We start from the raw sequence: 17,400 nt of genomic DNA, 5'->3' as shown, positions 1-17,400 counted from the left end.
CCGCGAATTCAGTTCAAAGGAGGGGGAGGGGGAAAGCACCGAGCGGCGAAGCGCACCGACCAACCAAACTCTTCCAGAACCATCTCTGCGTCACGCAGGGGCGGGACTACCGTTGGCCAATCCGTCGGTGCGGCGCCATCCTCGGAGCGAATGGGCATGCGAGGGAGGCGGGAGGAGTGTCGGCGTCGGGTTCGGCTGGTCGCCCGTAGGGCTGAGGAGAACGGAGCGGAGGAGACTTAGAGGAGTTGGAGCTCGGTGCTTCCCCTCCCCCGTCCTTACCCCGCCCGCCCCAGCCGCCCCCCTCCCTCCTCGCTCGGTCTCCGGTCCGCCGGTGCCTGCTCTGGGGTGAGGCCCATGGCTCCTCAGAAGCACGGTGGAGGCGCGGGGCCCAGCTCGGGCTCCGCTGGCGGTGCCGCCGGAGGAGGCGGCGGCGGCGGAGGAGGAGGAGGCGGCGGCGGGGGGTTCGGGGGCTCCGCGGCTGCCGCGGCTCCGGGCGGTAAATCCGGTGGCGTTCCCGGAGGCGGCGGCGGCGGCGGCGGAGGAAGCGGTTACTCGGGGGGCTCCTCGGCCTCCTCGGCTGCTGCTGCGGCGGCTGCAGCGCTGCCCCCTGTGAAGAAGCCGAAGATGGAGCAGATCCAGGCCGACCACGAGCTCTTCCTGCAGGCCTTCGAGAGTGAGCACCGGGAGCGGCCGCAGGAAGGGAGAGGGAGGGGCTGGGGGAAGGGGAGGCTCTGGGGGTTCGCACAGGCGAGAACGGGGCGCAGGGAGGCGGGTAAAGGGGGATGTCGGGGGGAAGGAAACGAGATCACGCCGTGGGGTAGGGCGTGGGGCGGGAGGTGAGCTCGGGGCCGGACTTCCCGGAGGGAGGAAGGTCTGGGGGCTAGAGAGGTTCGTCGCATGGAGCGGAAGCGGAGATCGGGGGTGGCTGGGGTGCGGGTAAGCCCGAAGTGGCAGGCGCTTCGTTCAGATTCGGGGCCCCTTTCGGGGGACGGCGCATTTGTACTCGTCCTCTACTGAAGCGCTTTCCTGGCGTTGCCTTTGGCCTCTGGGAAATGGTTGAAATGGGAAGATTTCAAAGGTGATTTTATGTTCCCTCTTACCCAGCCCGAGGACGCTTCTTGGGCGGGAGGGAGGGGGTATTTGCGCCTCTTCGGTTATTGCTCCTTTTTGGTGATTTTTGCGTCTCAGGCTGTTAAGGAAAGACTGTGAGCCTCAGTTAACTTAATTTTCTCTTCTGTGCAAAACTGAATTTTACTGGGTTATTTTAAGTTTGAAATTTAAGTCGCCGCCCTCCCTCTCTCAGCCCCCCCCCCCCCCCCCGGTGGTTCCAGGTAGGCAGAGAGTCACTTTGGATGCAGGATACAGTTCCTCACAGAAGCTTGGTCCGAATACCCAGGATAATAATTAACTTTTACATTGTGTCCTAGTATCCCAAGCCCTGCAGTCTACATGGTTTGAAGGAAAATTAAAATATTAAATCCAGAGATGGTTTTGGGATGAGCTTGTCACCACTGCAGTTATTTGTAATACATAGTAGTTAGCATTTTAATGTTTTTTGTGGGGAGTCTTGAGATCATTGACTAAAAATTCTTTACAACTGCTAATTAACCCCATCAATGAAGACGGAGGGAATGTAAATACTGCATTAGGTCAAGTGATGTAGGGAGGATTAAGTGACTTGCTCAGGATCACAAGTGATCCATGGCAGGACTCAGAATATAACCCAGAATACTTGAGCCTAGTCCCTGCTCTAACTACTTGAGAAGATGGCTTTAAATTTGGGCATGTAATGAGTAGAAATAAGTAGTACTGTATAAGGTATACTAGAATGTCTACTTGTGAATTCAGTTTTATAGCACTAATGTGAAAATGATACAGTAAAGAAATACTATTATTATTAGGATTTATGTATAATCTAGCAGTTGTGTATGTCATGAACACTTGTGTGGATTTTCTTTTTGAAGGTAATCTAATTGAAGAGGATAACTTATTTTTCATTTTGACTTGACAGTATGATAGGATTGTGGAATATATGTGGTTTAATAGGTATTCTTGGGAAAGTGTCTAATAAAGTATTGCTATAATGTGTGTTTTTTCACTCCTCACTCATTCCTCTAGGAAGTCAGAGTTTAAATTCAAGAAGTCATAGTCTGTTTTTAAATGAAATATTAAATCTTTGAGACAGCACTTGGTTTTCTTGTGTCTTTCTGCGTGGTAGTTATTTTTTACTTTTGGGTTGCTAAGGTGTTAAAGATTCTCTTAGAGGAATGAAGACCATAAAACATTTTTATTTTCTATGATATATCCGTAATCTTTTTCCTTCTGTTCTGTTTTTTAACTTGGTCCTAAGCATAGTAAAACCTTTATTTTTATCACCGTTTATAATTAACACAAAGTGAAATCTTTCAGTTTCTCAGTTGGGCTGTGCAGAATTCAGGACTGAGATTACTTAAGGTTTTATGTGGAACTGATTTTTAAAATAAAGTACTTATAAGTAAAACTGAATTACATTTGTGAAAATAAATGACCAGAATACTTTCTGTAGTGCACCGTCCTTCTTGTTCATTTGCTGTTTTCAAAATTCATTAAATCACAATATAATTGCCAGTCACTAGAACAAATTAGGTGTCATGAATATAAAAATAAGCAGCTAAATCTTATATTAAAATATTGAGATGGCCGGCTCCCTTACTTTTAAAAATAATCTTGTGGGGGACAGAGTGGGAAATACGAGTTGTATAGGAATTTTCCGCTCATTTCACGCACTCCAGTTTGCTCCGTATTTCCCCATTTGTGTTAAACTGAAATAAGAATATTCACCAATTTAAGTGGCTTATACCTGTTTATCTTAAACTGATTCTTAATTGACTTAACCTAAACTGAAAGAAGAGTTCTTTGTGTAGCCTCTTGAGTTGGTTTAAAATGACACCTGTAGTTTGACCAGTGTATCTTCTCATGTAGATAAGGCTTAGTTTCTTGACTGGTGGCTACCAGTCATTATATCAAAAAAGTTAGTATCCAGCATGATTATAGAGTAATAGACCATAGACCCACTGTCACCAGTCAGTGCTAAGTTATGGTAAAGACAACTTGCTGTTGAAATGGTGGTTAATTTACTAAAGTTAACATTTTCCCATCCTGTGAGCTTTCTGACATTTCTGTCCTGGCCTAAAACCATTTATATCAAGCATTTTTGTACATGTGTAAGTTTCATAGGTCATTATGATTGCCACTCTGAATTAAGACACTCTTTTGGCATGTAATTATTCACAAGTGATGTCTTCGTACTTCACAGCAAAGTAAAACAATCTCAAGTTGTCTGATACGTTAATAGCAGACTAAGCTATATATCAGACACTATAGATTGGGCAGGGAGAAAACTTGCTTAGTGTTAAAGAATGCTTTGGGATTACTTTAATAATTAGCAGTTTTCTGCCTCTGCTCACCTTCTAAAGGCTCTAAGGTGTAACAGGGGCTACATCTTTTCATGAAAAATCAAAGGTAGATTAGAGTTCCAATAGTTGATATATGCTATAGTGTAGTAGAGTGAATAAAATGTTGATCATGTTACAGATAACAAGTGGATATTTAAACTCCTGTTAATCTGAATTATGATTTATACATCCCAGTTGTCACATAGGTTTCACTTAATGTATATTTAACTTTAACAGCACCTACTAAAAACTATTTAGAATTGTCTGTATATTTGCTTGTAAGCTTAATTTTTTTTGTGGGGTATAAGATGCACCAGATAATGTCTATTTCTTTCCTATAGAACCAACACAGATATATAGATTTCTACGTACCCGGAATCTCATAGCAGTAAGTAATTGTTGATCTTAGTCTATTTCTTCACTTTGAATTTGTAGGAATCTCCAACTTAAGCATTTTAATTATTTTTCCATTTCTTTGCAGCCAATATTTTTGCACAGAACTCTCACGTACATGTCCCACAGAAACTCCCGAACAAATATCAAAAGGTAATTTTATTCTGTTCGGAAGCTATTCCTAATATTTGAATGTTAACTGATTATTCTCTCCCATTGCTCCATTTCTATTTTGCACTGTAAATCGGTCTTTTCAGATGTAGTGTGAGGCATTAGGCATTCTTGAAGTTGTTATAAGATTCACACCAACTCAGTTTTGAAATAATTTGCAAGGGAAAAGTGCATGTTTATAAACTGAATTGTTTTTGTAATGATGAACCTCATCCTGCCAACAGTTCAGCACATGCTTAACTTCATGCATGGGAATATTCCCATTGTCTTCATTAGGAATACTTAAATATGCAAGTTAAGCATGTGCGGGATCTGGGCCTAAATTCTCAATAAAGTTGTTGGCAGTAACCTTTGACAAGAGATAGATGGATGAAGGCCCAATTTCCAAGGTTCTAAAACCAATTATTCTTTATTACCTGAATCTTATCTAAGTTCTGACTTAGATAATCAATGTATATTTTTCTAAAGAACACTGCCAGGTTAGCTAAATGAGCATGTTGGGAATTCTGCTTAAGCTGCTTATGTAGGAAACTAAATCAGCGTTACTTTTCTGTAATTGTTTTGAAAGTCATTTAGTGCAACAGTCAGTTAAAATTAATGCTCTAGCTTTATTTTTAAGATTCTTTTTAAATATAAAGGCTTTAGAACCATATCTTTTCTTTGAAATGGTTACATTGAGTTGCATATGATTCAATACAGGGTTTCTGTTTTTAACATATGGCAAACTAATAGCTCCTCTTGGTAAAGGATATCTGCAGTTCTATAGTTGAAGACTGAAGTCCTTAGAGTTCTCTGGATGAAAGGCACAAAATGTTTGGTGGTTATAATTATTTCCTTAGTCAAACAGCAAATCAATCACTATTCTATTGATAGTTAGCAGCCAAAAATTTTACTGGTTAATCCATTAAGATATTATAATAAGTTTGAATTGCTTGAAAAAAGTATTAGTGTGGAATGGAACATTAGTAATGGTGGGTATTTAAAGAATAGTTATAAAACATAAGAATGGCCATACTGGGTCAGACCAAAGGTCCATCTAGGCCACTATCTAGTCTTCCGACAGCGGCCAATGCCAGGTGCCCCAGAGGGAATGAACAGAACAGGTAATCATCAAGTGATCCATCCCCTGTTGCCCATTCCCACCTTCTGGCAAACAGAGGCTAGGGACACCATCCCTGTCCATCCTGGTTAATAGCCATTGATGGGCTTATCCTCCATGAACTTATCTAGTTTTTTTTGAACCCTGTTATAGTCTTGGCTTTCACAACATCCTCTGGCAAGGAGTTCCACAGGTTGACTGCATTGCGTGAAAAAAATACTTCCTTTTGTTTGTTTTAAACCCACTGCCTATTAATTTCATTTGGTGACCCCTAGCTCTTGTGTTATGAGGAGTAAATAACACTTCCTTATTTACTTCCTCCACACCATGCATGATTTTATAGATCTCTATCATATCCCCCCTTAGTTGTCTCTTTTCCAAGCTGAAAAGTCTGAGTCTTATTAATCTCGCCTCATATGGAAGCCATTCCATACCGCTAATACTGTTTGTTGTCCTTTTCTGAACCTTTTCCAATTCCAGTATATCTTTTTGAGATGGGACGACCCCATCTGCATGCGGTATTCCAAATGTGGGTGTACAATGGATTTATATAGAGGCAATATGATACTTTCTGTCTTACTATGTATCCCTTCATGATTCCTAACATTGTTTGCTTTTTTAACTGCTGCTTCACATTGAGTGGATGTTGTGTAGGCAGTAAATAAAATTGGCAACCAATGAGGACAGACTTGTATTTGATCCAACAAAAAATATAAAGTGCAAATTCTGTGAGTAGGCTGTATTCCACATTCTCTTATTTTGTTTTAGTTAATAATCAGCATTTAATGTAATTTCCTTGCCCTTGAGGATTGTAGGGGTCATTTCCACTTATTGCCAGTGAATGGAAGATAGTTTTTTTTTTTTTTTAAATCTGCACCTACAACCTGTTCTTCCTTCTTAAAAGGAAATTATTGACTCCCAATAGGGGATGAGCTGAAAGCATGTTCTGACTTCCTGTCATGAGTTAACTTGCAGCTACTTTTTTAAAAATTTCTCATTACAGTTACTACAGTGGTTTGGATAGTTTATCTTGACTCTCCCCCTTAATTGTTCGAATTGGCACAAAGCCAGACTTAAGAAATGATGATCACTGTTTCTTCAGACTGCTTTGGACCTAGGGGGCTAGCTCATAGTTTCAAACTGCCATTCTCCTTTTCCAGCAAGTTCTCCAATGGCTATTCAAGCAACCTGTCCTGTACCAAAGACTGCCATGTCTCAGCCTAAATCGTATCGGTATCTAGTGGATATATCAAGCAAACTATACCATATGCAAGAACAGATTTGTGTTGTGAAAATTATCACGTGTTTTCATTCTGGATAGTTAAAATGTCTCCCCTCCATTACCTGAAACTTGTTTGGTTTTTTTCAGATGCCTCTTGTTTGTTGCCAAGCAACCACAAGTGATGTTTTGCATGTACATTAAGCATTATTTGCTGCTGTCTTCCATAATAGGAAATTTCTCTTTCCTCAGCTGGATAAGTAATGCCCAGATTCTCTATTTGAAAAAATTTCTTTACTAACCTTAATTAATGGGTAAAATATACCATCTTTTCAAATCTAGAAATCTACTTTGACAGCTGTTGTTTCCATATGTAGTGAATATGTTAGTGGCCATTTCATTTATAATAACTAAAAGTTCAGGTTTTCTGAAAGTAATCTGCTCCATTGAAATCAAGTCAGTAATTAGATGTAGGAAAAATGGAGAAGCAAAGCTGTTTAATACTCTTTACTTTGTAAAGAAAACAAATGTAATACAACAGTTGAAGTAGATTTACACAGTATTTCTGAATATTCAAGGGAAATGTTTTTTCAGCTAAACTGCTAAATCCACAAATGCATTTCCCCCCAAATCTTGCTGATGGGTCTCTTGTTAGACCTGATCTAAACTTAAACTTTTGCCAGCACAGCAGTGTGTGTCAGGAGTGGTGACTTTTTTTCCCCTTTCCTGACCAACATAGCTGTGCTGGCAAAAGCCCTCATGTACATGCACTTTATATCAGCAAAAAAGTCCTTTTGCCAGTATAGCTTACTCCATTCAAAGAACTGGTTTAAAAGAACTCTTTTGCTGGTATAAATGGCATCTCCAGTGCGAGAATTGCTGGTATACCTCTGCCAGTATATCTGTAGTGGCAAACATGTAGGCCAGACCCTAATTGCCACTGTTTATTCAACAGGAATCTGTACAACCAATTAAGCTCTTACTAAGAGCTTTATGTACTACCTACTCAGTACATCAGACACTGATTGCAGGGAGCAAGAAGCTTGAAAGGATTTTTTTATGAATGGGGGAGTGGAAAATCTCATTGACTGAGGCTTCTATGTGGGGAATTTGTACACAGCTTGAGCATGATGAAAATTTTAGTGGATTCATTAGTTCTTGAGAAATGGTACTTATGGAAAAGCTATCTCATGACCCATTTCTTTTAGCTATTATAAGTCACAATGCATATATAGTAAATACTTAATTTTCTCAAGTGATTTTTTTTAATGCATAGCAATTTTTTTTATTTAAAAAGCCTATTAATTGCTCTGGGTATTTACAATAATATATAATTGTTATCAATATAAAGCAACATCTGCAACTGTATATGATATATTTACATACCACAGTAATAATCATCTCCACTCTCAATATCCCTGGTCTCTCAAAATATCTCAAAAAATGCCGGACAAATTGTAACTAAATCACTTACACTGTAGGTTATTCAGGAGGAGAGAAACTCATGTCAGAAATGAAGTTTTCAGTAAAGCTTTGCTTTGATGTAATTTTGCATTTTATTTTGTTGTTTTTTAATCTTTTTTGAACTGTAACATTTTCATCCTAGTCTTATTACAATGTCAGATACAAATTTTTATTCTGTGCATGTAATCCAGAAAAAAATACTTTGGTGGGTTTTTTGACAGAACTGGCTTTCCCTGTTTCCCCAGGCAGTAGTTTAGACAGTGAGCATGAATTTTTCTAGTTTTCAAACTATTTTCAAGTTTGTGGTGAGTGTTAAAAATTTTGCCTTTGAAAAAAAGAACCCAAAAAGTCGTACTGTTGTTGCATATCTATATATTGAGGATAAATTGGTATTTCATTAAATACGTATTTTGTGATGATGTATTTAGTGCAGAAGGGTGACCAAGTTGGTAAGATAAGTGGACTAAGTTGGTTTTGGTTAGCAATTCTTATTGTGAAAATGTTAATATTAAAGATGTTTGGAGAAACTTGTGCTTTAATATTGAGGCACCCTACTATTTTGATTCTTATTACCTTGTTAAGTGTGTGCTGCTTGACTGGGGGGAGACACTTAAGTTACTGTATTGCAAGCATCAGTAAATGGTGGTACACTGAAAATCTTGCATATTATGACAAAATCATTGCAATGGCAATGTGACATATTTTAGTCTTCAAATATTTCAGCTGTGATTATCATGTTATGTAATGTCCAACATAGACACAAATCTAGTTAATCTCTTCTCTCACTTTCCTTTTATGAAAGTCTCCCATGACTCTAATCATTGTCTTTGTCTATCTCTGGACCTCTTCTGTTTTTTGCCATCTCTTTGACAGGGTGACCAGAACAGTACTTAAAGTGAAGTTATATCATCGATATTATAGCAATATATGCATATGGCATATTTCAAAGTTATATTCTACCGCATTTTTTAAGCATCGTGATGTTTTGTTTTTTGCCTATCTCTCTGTGTATTGAGTAGATACTTTTTTCCTGAGTTCTATGGTTTAAAATCTAACAATGTGTTAAGAGTTCAGATAATTTTAAATATGCACTACGTTGCATCTGTCAACATTGGATTTCATTTATCATATTGCCCCTTCACCAGCTTTGTTGCGTCCCTCAGAATTTCCAGTGTTTTCTCTTGCGTTGACTAATGTACTTTTGTCATATGCAAATGTTGCTACTTCAGTCTTTCAGTTTTTCCCCATCTTTAATAAATATGTTAAACATCAGTCCTAGTACAGCTACCTGGGGCATCTCATTATTAACCTTCTGATGACTTGAAAATTGATAATTTATTCCTTCCCTTTCACTTAGCCATTTTCTAACCAATGACAAAACTTTGTTCTTGAGCCATGATTGCTAAGGCTTTGTCTAGGCTGAGGAATAGCCCTCATTCAGCAATTGGTATTGGCTTGTACCAGTGTAGACAAGGGCATGTCAAGGTTTTCACTGCTTGAAATCTCAATTACAAGTAGGGGTAAACCTTGATTGTACGCAAACCCTGCATGCCCTTGTCCACATTTGGGTTAGTAATGGTGCTGCTTCACTGATTGCCAAACAGGGACTATTTCCAACTGTAGTCAAGGCCTTAGTTTTCTTAATAGATTCTGTCAAAGGCTTCTTGGAAGTTGAAATAAATTTATTGATTCTCCTTATCCAGTATTTTGTTGATATGCTAAGAGTTCTAGTACACTGGAGAGAGAGAATTTCCATCTACGGTAGTTATGCTAGTTTGTCCTTATGTTCATCTAGGTGTTTAATAATTTAATTTTTTTTTATTACTGCTCTGTCTGGTATGATGTAAGGCTCACTGGATTGTAATTCCAGATAATCCCTAGGACTAATTCTAAAGATTCTCCAGAATAGTAGCTGATTTTAATTATTACAAGTTAAGGTATGCTTAAGTAACACACATGCCAAATCTGATTACTGTTAATTTCTTCACTGTTGGTTTCAGGGTTGTGGGTTTTGTTTTTTTAATTAATTCCTCTTTTTAAAAAAAAACAAAAAAAAACCCCTCTCTTCCCCCAAAGCTTAATATATCCGTGCTAGTTTTGGTAATCCCTCACCTGAGAATGTGGTGACTATTATTTAGTAAGTATAGTTGAAGCACTGTTGAAAAAAGTTGCTTTTGTTACTGAGCCTTAGTTTGAGTGGAACATCTCCTATTCCATGGTCTAAAATTAATTATTTCAAAAAAGTAGTAGTTTGCTTTTCTACCCAGTGTCAGCAGCATACGAGAGAGTCAGTTTGTATGTGGAGAGTTGCATGACCTATATTATCACTTTGTTGTGGGTTTGCTAGTAACGTGAATCTATTTTTAGCTAAACAATCACTCAAATAAGTGAGCAGTTTAACATAAATCAAAGCATGAGCCGCTGAAATTTTTTACAAGCTGGAACTTCATATAAAGTTTTAAATAGCTTTATTTTTGGCAGTATTTTAATAAATGACACTGCCAGTGTAGAGCTCCTTAATAAATTAAATTTTTAAATGTTTCAGAAAGGCAAAGAAAAAGAAAGGAAGTAAGAGATGAGAAATTTGCAGTGGAGTAGGATAAACAACTACTCTAAAGTTAATAAAAGTTGTATATTGAGATTATAGTATTAAACTATACTTGCAAGTTATCAAAATAAAAATTATGGACATGAAGGCAACTTTCAGGGAATTCATACACTTGTTCGTATCGTAAATATTGCATTGGCCCAGTTGTTACATTTTGAAATGGCAGGCTTTTATTTTTTAAATGCTATTTGAATGTCAGTAAGACTTGAATAAACTAGTTACAGTTCAGTTAAGAATCAAAGTAATAGTTTGATAAGCTGCCAAGTCACACTTACCTTTTAATTAATGTTTTGGTCTCCCTTCTTCACATTAGGTTTTAAATAAACAAACATCTGAATTAATATTGGTGACTTTTAGTCAGTGAAATGTCAGCAAAACAAGACTACCAGTAATACAAGTATTGACTTTTCTAAATCTAAATGTGGAAAATCTTGCTGGTGTATTGGTGTAACCTATAGCATTGAAGGGAATATTTTTTGTGACTTTGAAGATGAGGATTCAATCAGTTTACACACCAATCTTTTTTATAAAGGCATCTCTATTGTGCATCAGTTTAGAGCTAGAAAGTGCTCATTTAACTGCTTTAAAATGACTTTCTGGTTTTATACCCCATCTCTTGTTGCTTAGGCCTTATTTATGTTTTGCCATAAATATCTGTTGATAACCATTAGGTAAGCTTCTTTGGTGGTAGCAATGGAAGGGCAGGAGTGCAGCCATACCAATAAGATCTACTTGGAGCTTTAACTATTGTGCCATGTAGACTTGTTCTGAACAGTTACACAACTTGGGAATTCATATGGTATCTGGGAGCCCTGTCTGGACTGTTGGTTCGACCATTTTTGTTGCTGGAGGAAACTTCTGGCAAAAAACCCCCAAACTTAGTGTAGACAAACCTTTCTTGTTCACTGCCTGTTGTATGGTAAGAGACCATGTACTGGGTAGAAAAACATTCCCTGTGGTCTGTGTTCTTTTCTTCTCCATCTGTCTTGCTTAGACTAGGAAGAGAAATGCAAAGCGGGGCTGCACTTGCTGTTAGTGAGTGGATAAGTGCATTTATCCTGAGAGTCTGGTACTAGTCAATCTAAAGAACCTTGCTGGAATCCAGGATGGAACTTTAGTCTTCCTGAATTAAAGAGAATTGGAAGACTAATTCTGAAAAATTTTGAATAACCTCTGCCCAGAAATGTTGTTTACAGCTTAATGCCCATTGCTGAATACTGTATCATATAAGATAGAAAGGATGAATAGGTTGATGTTAATACCTTACAGGGGAAAAAATGTAATGTGATTATTCCTTAAGATGTAAACTCATTTTCCTCTGAAAAATATTCCTACAACTGGTCTGTTAGTGAATGTCTCCTTTGTATTATGTTCAGAATTCACCTTGTTGAGGAAAGAAATAATCTTTCAAGAATTAAATATAAATAGGCCTGCTTCTGCCACATAGTAACCACATTTCTAATCCTTGTATATGGTTAATTTGGGACAACCTGAGAGCAAATTTGTATGTTGATAGTTGGCATGGCAATCAGTGTAAGGAGGTTGATTTTTTTTCTAAACAATATTAAATGTCATCTTTAGTCAGACATATTTGTACCAAAGTTTGAGTGGACCCCCATCTAGCTGTCTTGCTGATATTGAAGAGTGTTTTAATAAATTGTGTTGCTCTACAAAATTCTATCATTTTAATTTCTGATAGTTTAGTAATTAGTCCTGTGATTATGATACTGAGGTCCAGCTTTTCAAGCAGTTGTCTTTGACTTCTCGGGCCTCTTCTTAGGAGGGAGAAGTTAGAACAGCCGGTTAAACCAATATTTGAAGAAACTGATGTGTATACTGAAATTTGTTTAATATAATCAGAATTTTTATTTCAGTTAATATTGTACGTAAAGGAAATACCTCTAAAAATGAAAATTACCTATTATTCATGCATTTTATTTTTCCACAGGAAAACGTTCAAAGTAGATGACATGTTATCAAAAGTAGAGAAAATGAAGGGAGAGCAAGAGTCTCACAGGTATTACCTGCTCATATTTTTATCAATAAATTATGTATGGCTGTCAATGAGGGAACAGGATAAAAGGGAGTGATTATTACAGGGTGCAGTACCTGCCACATGAGTGTAGTGTAGCATCCAATTAATATTTGATGTGTATGCACTCTAATAGGTTGAGTACTTACAAAATATAAGAAATTGAGAGGATAAAAGACAAGGTTACAAAGGATCTGGCTTTCTGTGGGCTAGACTTTCCAGTTATTTCTACTGTTTATATTTTAAGCACCTTAAGCTTCTTTAGCTTTTAAAAAATAAAAACAAATAAACTTACGCGTAACTGAGTTGCAATGTCAGCAGCTGATCCATGAAAATATGTTTAAGCAGTGGAGAAGATTTAGCAAGATTCTGACTGTAATATTCTCATTTTTCATGTGATTAGTTTTTGCGCTGCTTCCTGCTTTCACAGGTTCCTTTATTCCTGGTCTTTATGAAAAGAAATTATATTTTTCATTGAATGAATTTAACAACTTTTTAAATGTTGAAGTGCCTGTATTTTAGAACTCTGTAATTTACTTTTACAGTGCTCTTAATAAAAGAAAATTAATTTCTAGGACTGTCAAAAAAAGTGATCAAAAAAATTAATCGCGCAATCAAACAATAATAGAATGCTATTTATTTAAATATTTGTGGATCTTTTATACATTTTCAAATATATTGATTTCAGTTACAATACAGAATACAAAGGGCACAGTGGTCACTTTATATTTATTTTTGCTTACAAATATTTGCACTGTAAAAAACAAAGATAGTATTTTTCAAATCCCTCCATTGCAAGTACTGTAGTGTATTGTCTTTATCATGAAAGTTGAATTTACAAATGTAGAATTATATAAAAAACAAAACAAAAAACCAAACTTGAATTCAAAAATTAAAACAATGTAAAACTTTAGAGCCTACAGGTCCACTCAGTCCTAGTGCTTGTTCAGCCAATTGCTCAGACAAACAAGTTTGGTTACATTTGCAGAAGATAATGCTCCCCGCATCTTGTTTACAATGTCACCTGAAAGTGAGAACAGGCTTTCACATGGCACTATTGTAGCCACTGTCACAAGATATTTACCTGCCAAATGCGCTAAAGATTCATCTCCCTTCATGCTTCAACCACCATTCCAGAGGATGTGCATCCATGCTGATGACAGGTTCTGCTCACTAACAATCTAAAGCAGTACAGACTGATGCATGTTCATTTTCATCATCTGAGTCAGATGCCACCAGCAGAAGGTTGATTTTCTTTTTTGGTGGTGTGGATTCTGTAGTTTCTGCAACCGAGTGTTGCTCTTTTAAGACTTTTGAAAGCATGCTCCTCCACACCTTGTCCCCTCAGATTTTGGGAGGCACTTCAGATTCTTAAACCTTGGGTCGAGTGCTGTAGCTATCTTTAGAAATGTCACATTGGTACCTTCTTTACGTTTTGTCAAATTTTCAGTGAAAGTGTTTTTAAAATGAATAATATGTGCTGGGTCATCATCCGAGACTGCTATAACATGAAATATATGGCAGAATGTGAGTAAAACAGAGCAGGAGACCTACGATGCTCCCCCAAAAAGTTCAGTCACAATTTTAATAACGCATTATTTTTTTAATGAGCATCATGAGCATGGAAGCATGTCCTCTGGAATGGTGGCTGAAGCATGAAGGGATATATGAAAGCTTAGCATATCTGGCGCGTAAAGACCTTGCAATGCCGGTTACAAAAGTGCCATGCGAATGCCTGTTCTCACTTTCAGGTCACATTGTAAATAATAAGCAGGCAGTGTTATGTCCCAAAAGTGTTAAATAAGCTTGTTGGTCTTCGTGATTGGCTGAACAAGAAGTAGGACTGTGTGGACTTGTAAGCACTAAAGTTTGATATTGTTTTGGTTTTGAGTGCAGTTATGTAACAAAAAAAAATCTACATTTGTAAGTTGCACTTTCATGATAGAGATTGCATTACAGTACTTGTATGAGGTGAACTGAAAAACACTATTTCTTATTTTTAGAGTGCAAATAGTAATAAAAAATAACGGAGAACTGTACTCTTTGTATTCTGTGTTGTAATTGAAATCAATATACTTGACAATGTAGAAAAACATCCAGAAATATTTAATACATTTCAGCTGGTATTTATCGCTTAACAGTGTGATTAAAATGGCAATTATTCACAATTAATTTTTTGAGTTAATTGTGTGAGTTAGCTGCGATTAATTGACAGCCCTATTAATTTCATTACCTTTAATGGCCTTTTCTTCTTCTATTATGGTGCTTATTGTAGTGAAAGCTGTTCATTAAAGATTGCAAGATTTCCACCATAACCCTCTATTCTCATCTGCTGGGGAAAAAAAACAAATCTCCTTTGGTCTGTGGCTTTCTGGGTTTGATCTGAGCCCACATAGATGCATTTTTTGAAATTTTATATGCTTTCCTCAGCAGTGCTTGAACTGCTGAAGCAAGTCAGGGTGGGGTGGGGGGGAATACTTTGCTTTAAAGAAGCATTTTAAATGTTTTTTATGCAGAGAAGAAAAGAGGCTGATCTTAAACTGAACATCATATATGACTATTGCTCAGTGGGAATTATTGCTGTGCATTTGAAAAAAAAAAAAGTTATGGTATTAAGCAATGAAACAGTGGGTTTAATGAATGTCCAGCTAAGTTTAGTAAGTTTTGTAGTTTGGCATTGTGGAAATAAGCAAACAGTTGAGTTTAAAATGTGGAGTTATGAAAAGCATACTTGTGTAGATTCATGCAGGTGGAGCTAAAATTTTCTAAACAGTTAAAGGTTTGAATCTAATTTTTTTTGAAAAGCATTTGGATCCTTAGAGCAGTGGTGGGCAACATGTGGCCCATCAGCATAATCTGCTGGCGGGCCATGAGACAGTTTGTTTACATTGACCATCTGCAGGCCCAGCTGCCTGCAGCTCCCAGTGGCCGCAGTTCTCTGTTCCTGGCCAATGGGAGCTGCGGGAAGCAGGGATTAGCATGTCCCTGTGTCCTGCGCCGCTTCCCGCAGCTCCCATTGGCTTGGAATGGCAAACCACGGTCACTGGGAGCTGTGGGCGGCTGTGCCTTCAGGTGGTCAATGTGAACAAATTGTGTCGTGGCCCGCCAGCGGATTACGCTGACGGGCCACATGTTGTCCACCACTGCTTTAGAGTATTAGCTTTATTTTGTTCCCATTTTGATCTTGTACAGCAGACATTTTAAAATAGAGTAAGGTATGCATCTTCCTGTTCCAATATAAGTATTTGAGATGTCAGCTCTTACTTGGCAAGGTCTCACATCATACTTGGAAAACTTTGAAATTCAACATAGCAAATCTAAAACTTGGAGTGACAAACTTCTGCTTACTTTGACATTGTGATGGTTGTAGAAAAACAGATATTCGGGTAACTAGTATGTTGTCTCCATAAACTGCAAACAGTTATTGACAGATTGGCCAACAGTGGGCCAAAGGTCTCTGAAACATAATTTTATTTTGGTTTTCTATATCCAATTAATAGCTTAATTGAGTTCCAAAGAAGTGTATCTGGACTGACTTTTTATAACAAATTACAGTGCAGATCAACTTTAAACAGCTCAGGTATAAAACATTGGAAACTTTAAGAAAATGAAAGTGTCTCTTAAATAGCTAAAAATAGTTGCACATCCTATACCTATCTTGAGCAACTTACTGTAATTTTATAGTTATACTCCTGTTTTTATAAAGCTGCTTTCTGCTGTACTGAAAGACTCTCAAACTTGAGAGGGAGATGAAACTGATTGCTTGCAAAGAACTCTCAAATGCAAAAAGTAAACAATTTAAAAATATCTAATCTCTCAATTAGTGTTTTGTGACAGTAGCTGATACAAGAAATCACACTTCTCTGAAAGTAAGTCGATATCTGTCCCAGTAACTGTCAGCATTTTGGAATGTGCACAATATATATTTCACTTGAATTTGACTTATAGGTGAAGTGAAAATAAAAATCCCCAAATCAGTAATTTATGCAGACTTGCATTTTAATATAGTTTTTTTCTATTTACTTTCCAGTACCAGATTGGAAGGGTTGGGTTTCCTTTCAGCTGTTAATATTGCACACACCCAACATACGCAATGAACACTACTCCTTTCGCTAAGTATTTGATGCCTCAGTAATTACAATTGCACTTAATAGTTTCAGTTGCAGACCCCTAAAGATTTTGCTTTTTGGTTCCAGCAGTATTCTGAGATGGGTGACATTGTGACCATTTTGTACTATTAAGCATTTGGTGCACTATGCTCTAATGAATAAGATTTGTAATAGAGGCTTAACAGTTTTATTTGATGGATATCATAAGTACAGAAAATTTCACCATATTCTATCAATACAAAAATATTAAATCTGTATTTATAGAGCAAATGAATAACATATAAGCAGTTGGTAGAAACTATGATGGGAAGAGACTAAAGCATACATTGTACTTCTGAGGTTTTAGGTGCAATTCCAGTGAATGAATTTCTTCCCTATCCTAAATTAGACATTGAGCTACTGTAGTATTTTAGGAAGGAATATGGTTGAATTTCATTAACCCTGTTTATGAACGTCCACAGTAATTCTTTTGCTATGGGATATGGTATATCCTGATGAGCAGGTCACATTTAGTTCTTCATGCTGGCTTTATATTCTCCTTTAGTGCAAAACTATTGATGATCAGCTAAAACATTTCTCTAGGTTGTGTTTAATGGCTTATGAAATTTTATGCGTTCTATAAATTATGGAACAGAGCCAGACAATGGAAAGACTGTAATATTCTTGACTAACCAGAACATTAGAGAAGCTTTTTCACAAACTGAGAATCATTCAGGTGTGCTTTTGCACTCTTCTTTATAGGCCTCTGAGGGAAAGTATGCTTTGCAAAGTTTTACAAAATATTAGCTGAAAATTGGTTATGAAGCACATGTGCTACATTGAAATCAGCTTATTTTGGGAATTGTGTAAATCAGTAACTAAACACTTAGCT

At 37.4% G+C, this 17,400-nt stretch overlaps 1 protein-coding gene across 1 annotated transcript in view; it reads left to right on the top strand.

The window, feature by feature from the left end:
• Positions 1-200: 200 nt before the first annotated feature.
• Positions 201-17,400, top strand: part of SUZ12 (SUZ12 polycomb repressive complex 2 subunit) — a 51,190-nt gene continuing 33,990 nt past the window's right edge. The window contains exons 1-4 of the mRNA XM_077833341.1: positions 201-673; positions 3,776-3,822; positions 3,916-3,980; positions 12,337-12,405. Of these exons, the coding sequence (XP_077689467.1) occupies positions 355-673; positions 3,776-3,822; positions 3,916-3,980; positions 12,337-12,405 (500 nt within the window). The 5' untranslated portion in view covers positions 201-354. The remainder of the gene's footprint in view (positions 674-3,775; positions 3,823-3,915; positions 3,981-12,336; positions 12,406-17,400) is intronic.

This window comes from Eretmochelys imbricata, chromosome 14 (genome assembly GCF_965152235.1).
Source record: "Eretmochelys imbricata isolate rEreImb1 chromosome 14, rEreImb1.hap1, whole genome shotgun sequence".
Classification (NCBI taxonomy): Eukaryota; Metazoa; Chordata; order Testudines; family Cheloniidae; genus Eretmochelys; species Eretmochelys imbricata.
This window is presented reverse-complemented; position numbering and strand designations above follow the sequence as displayed.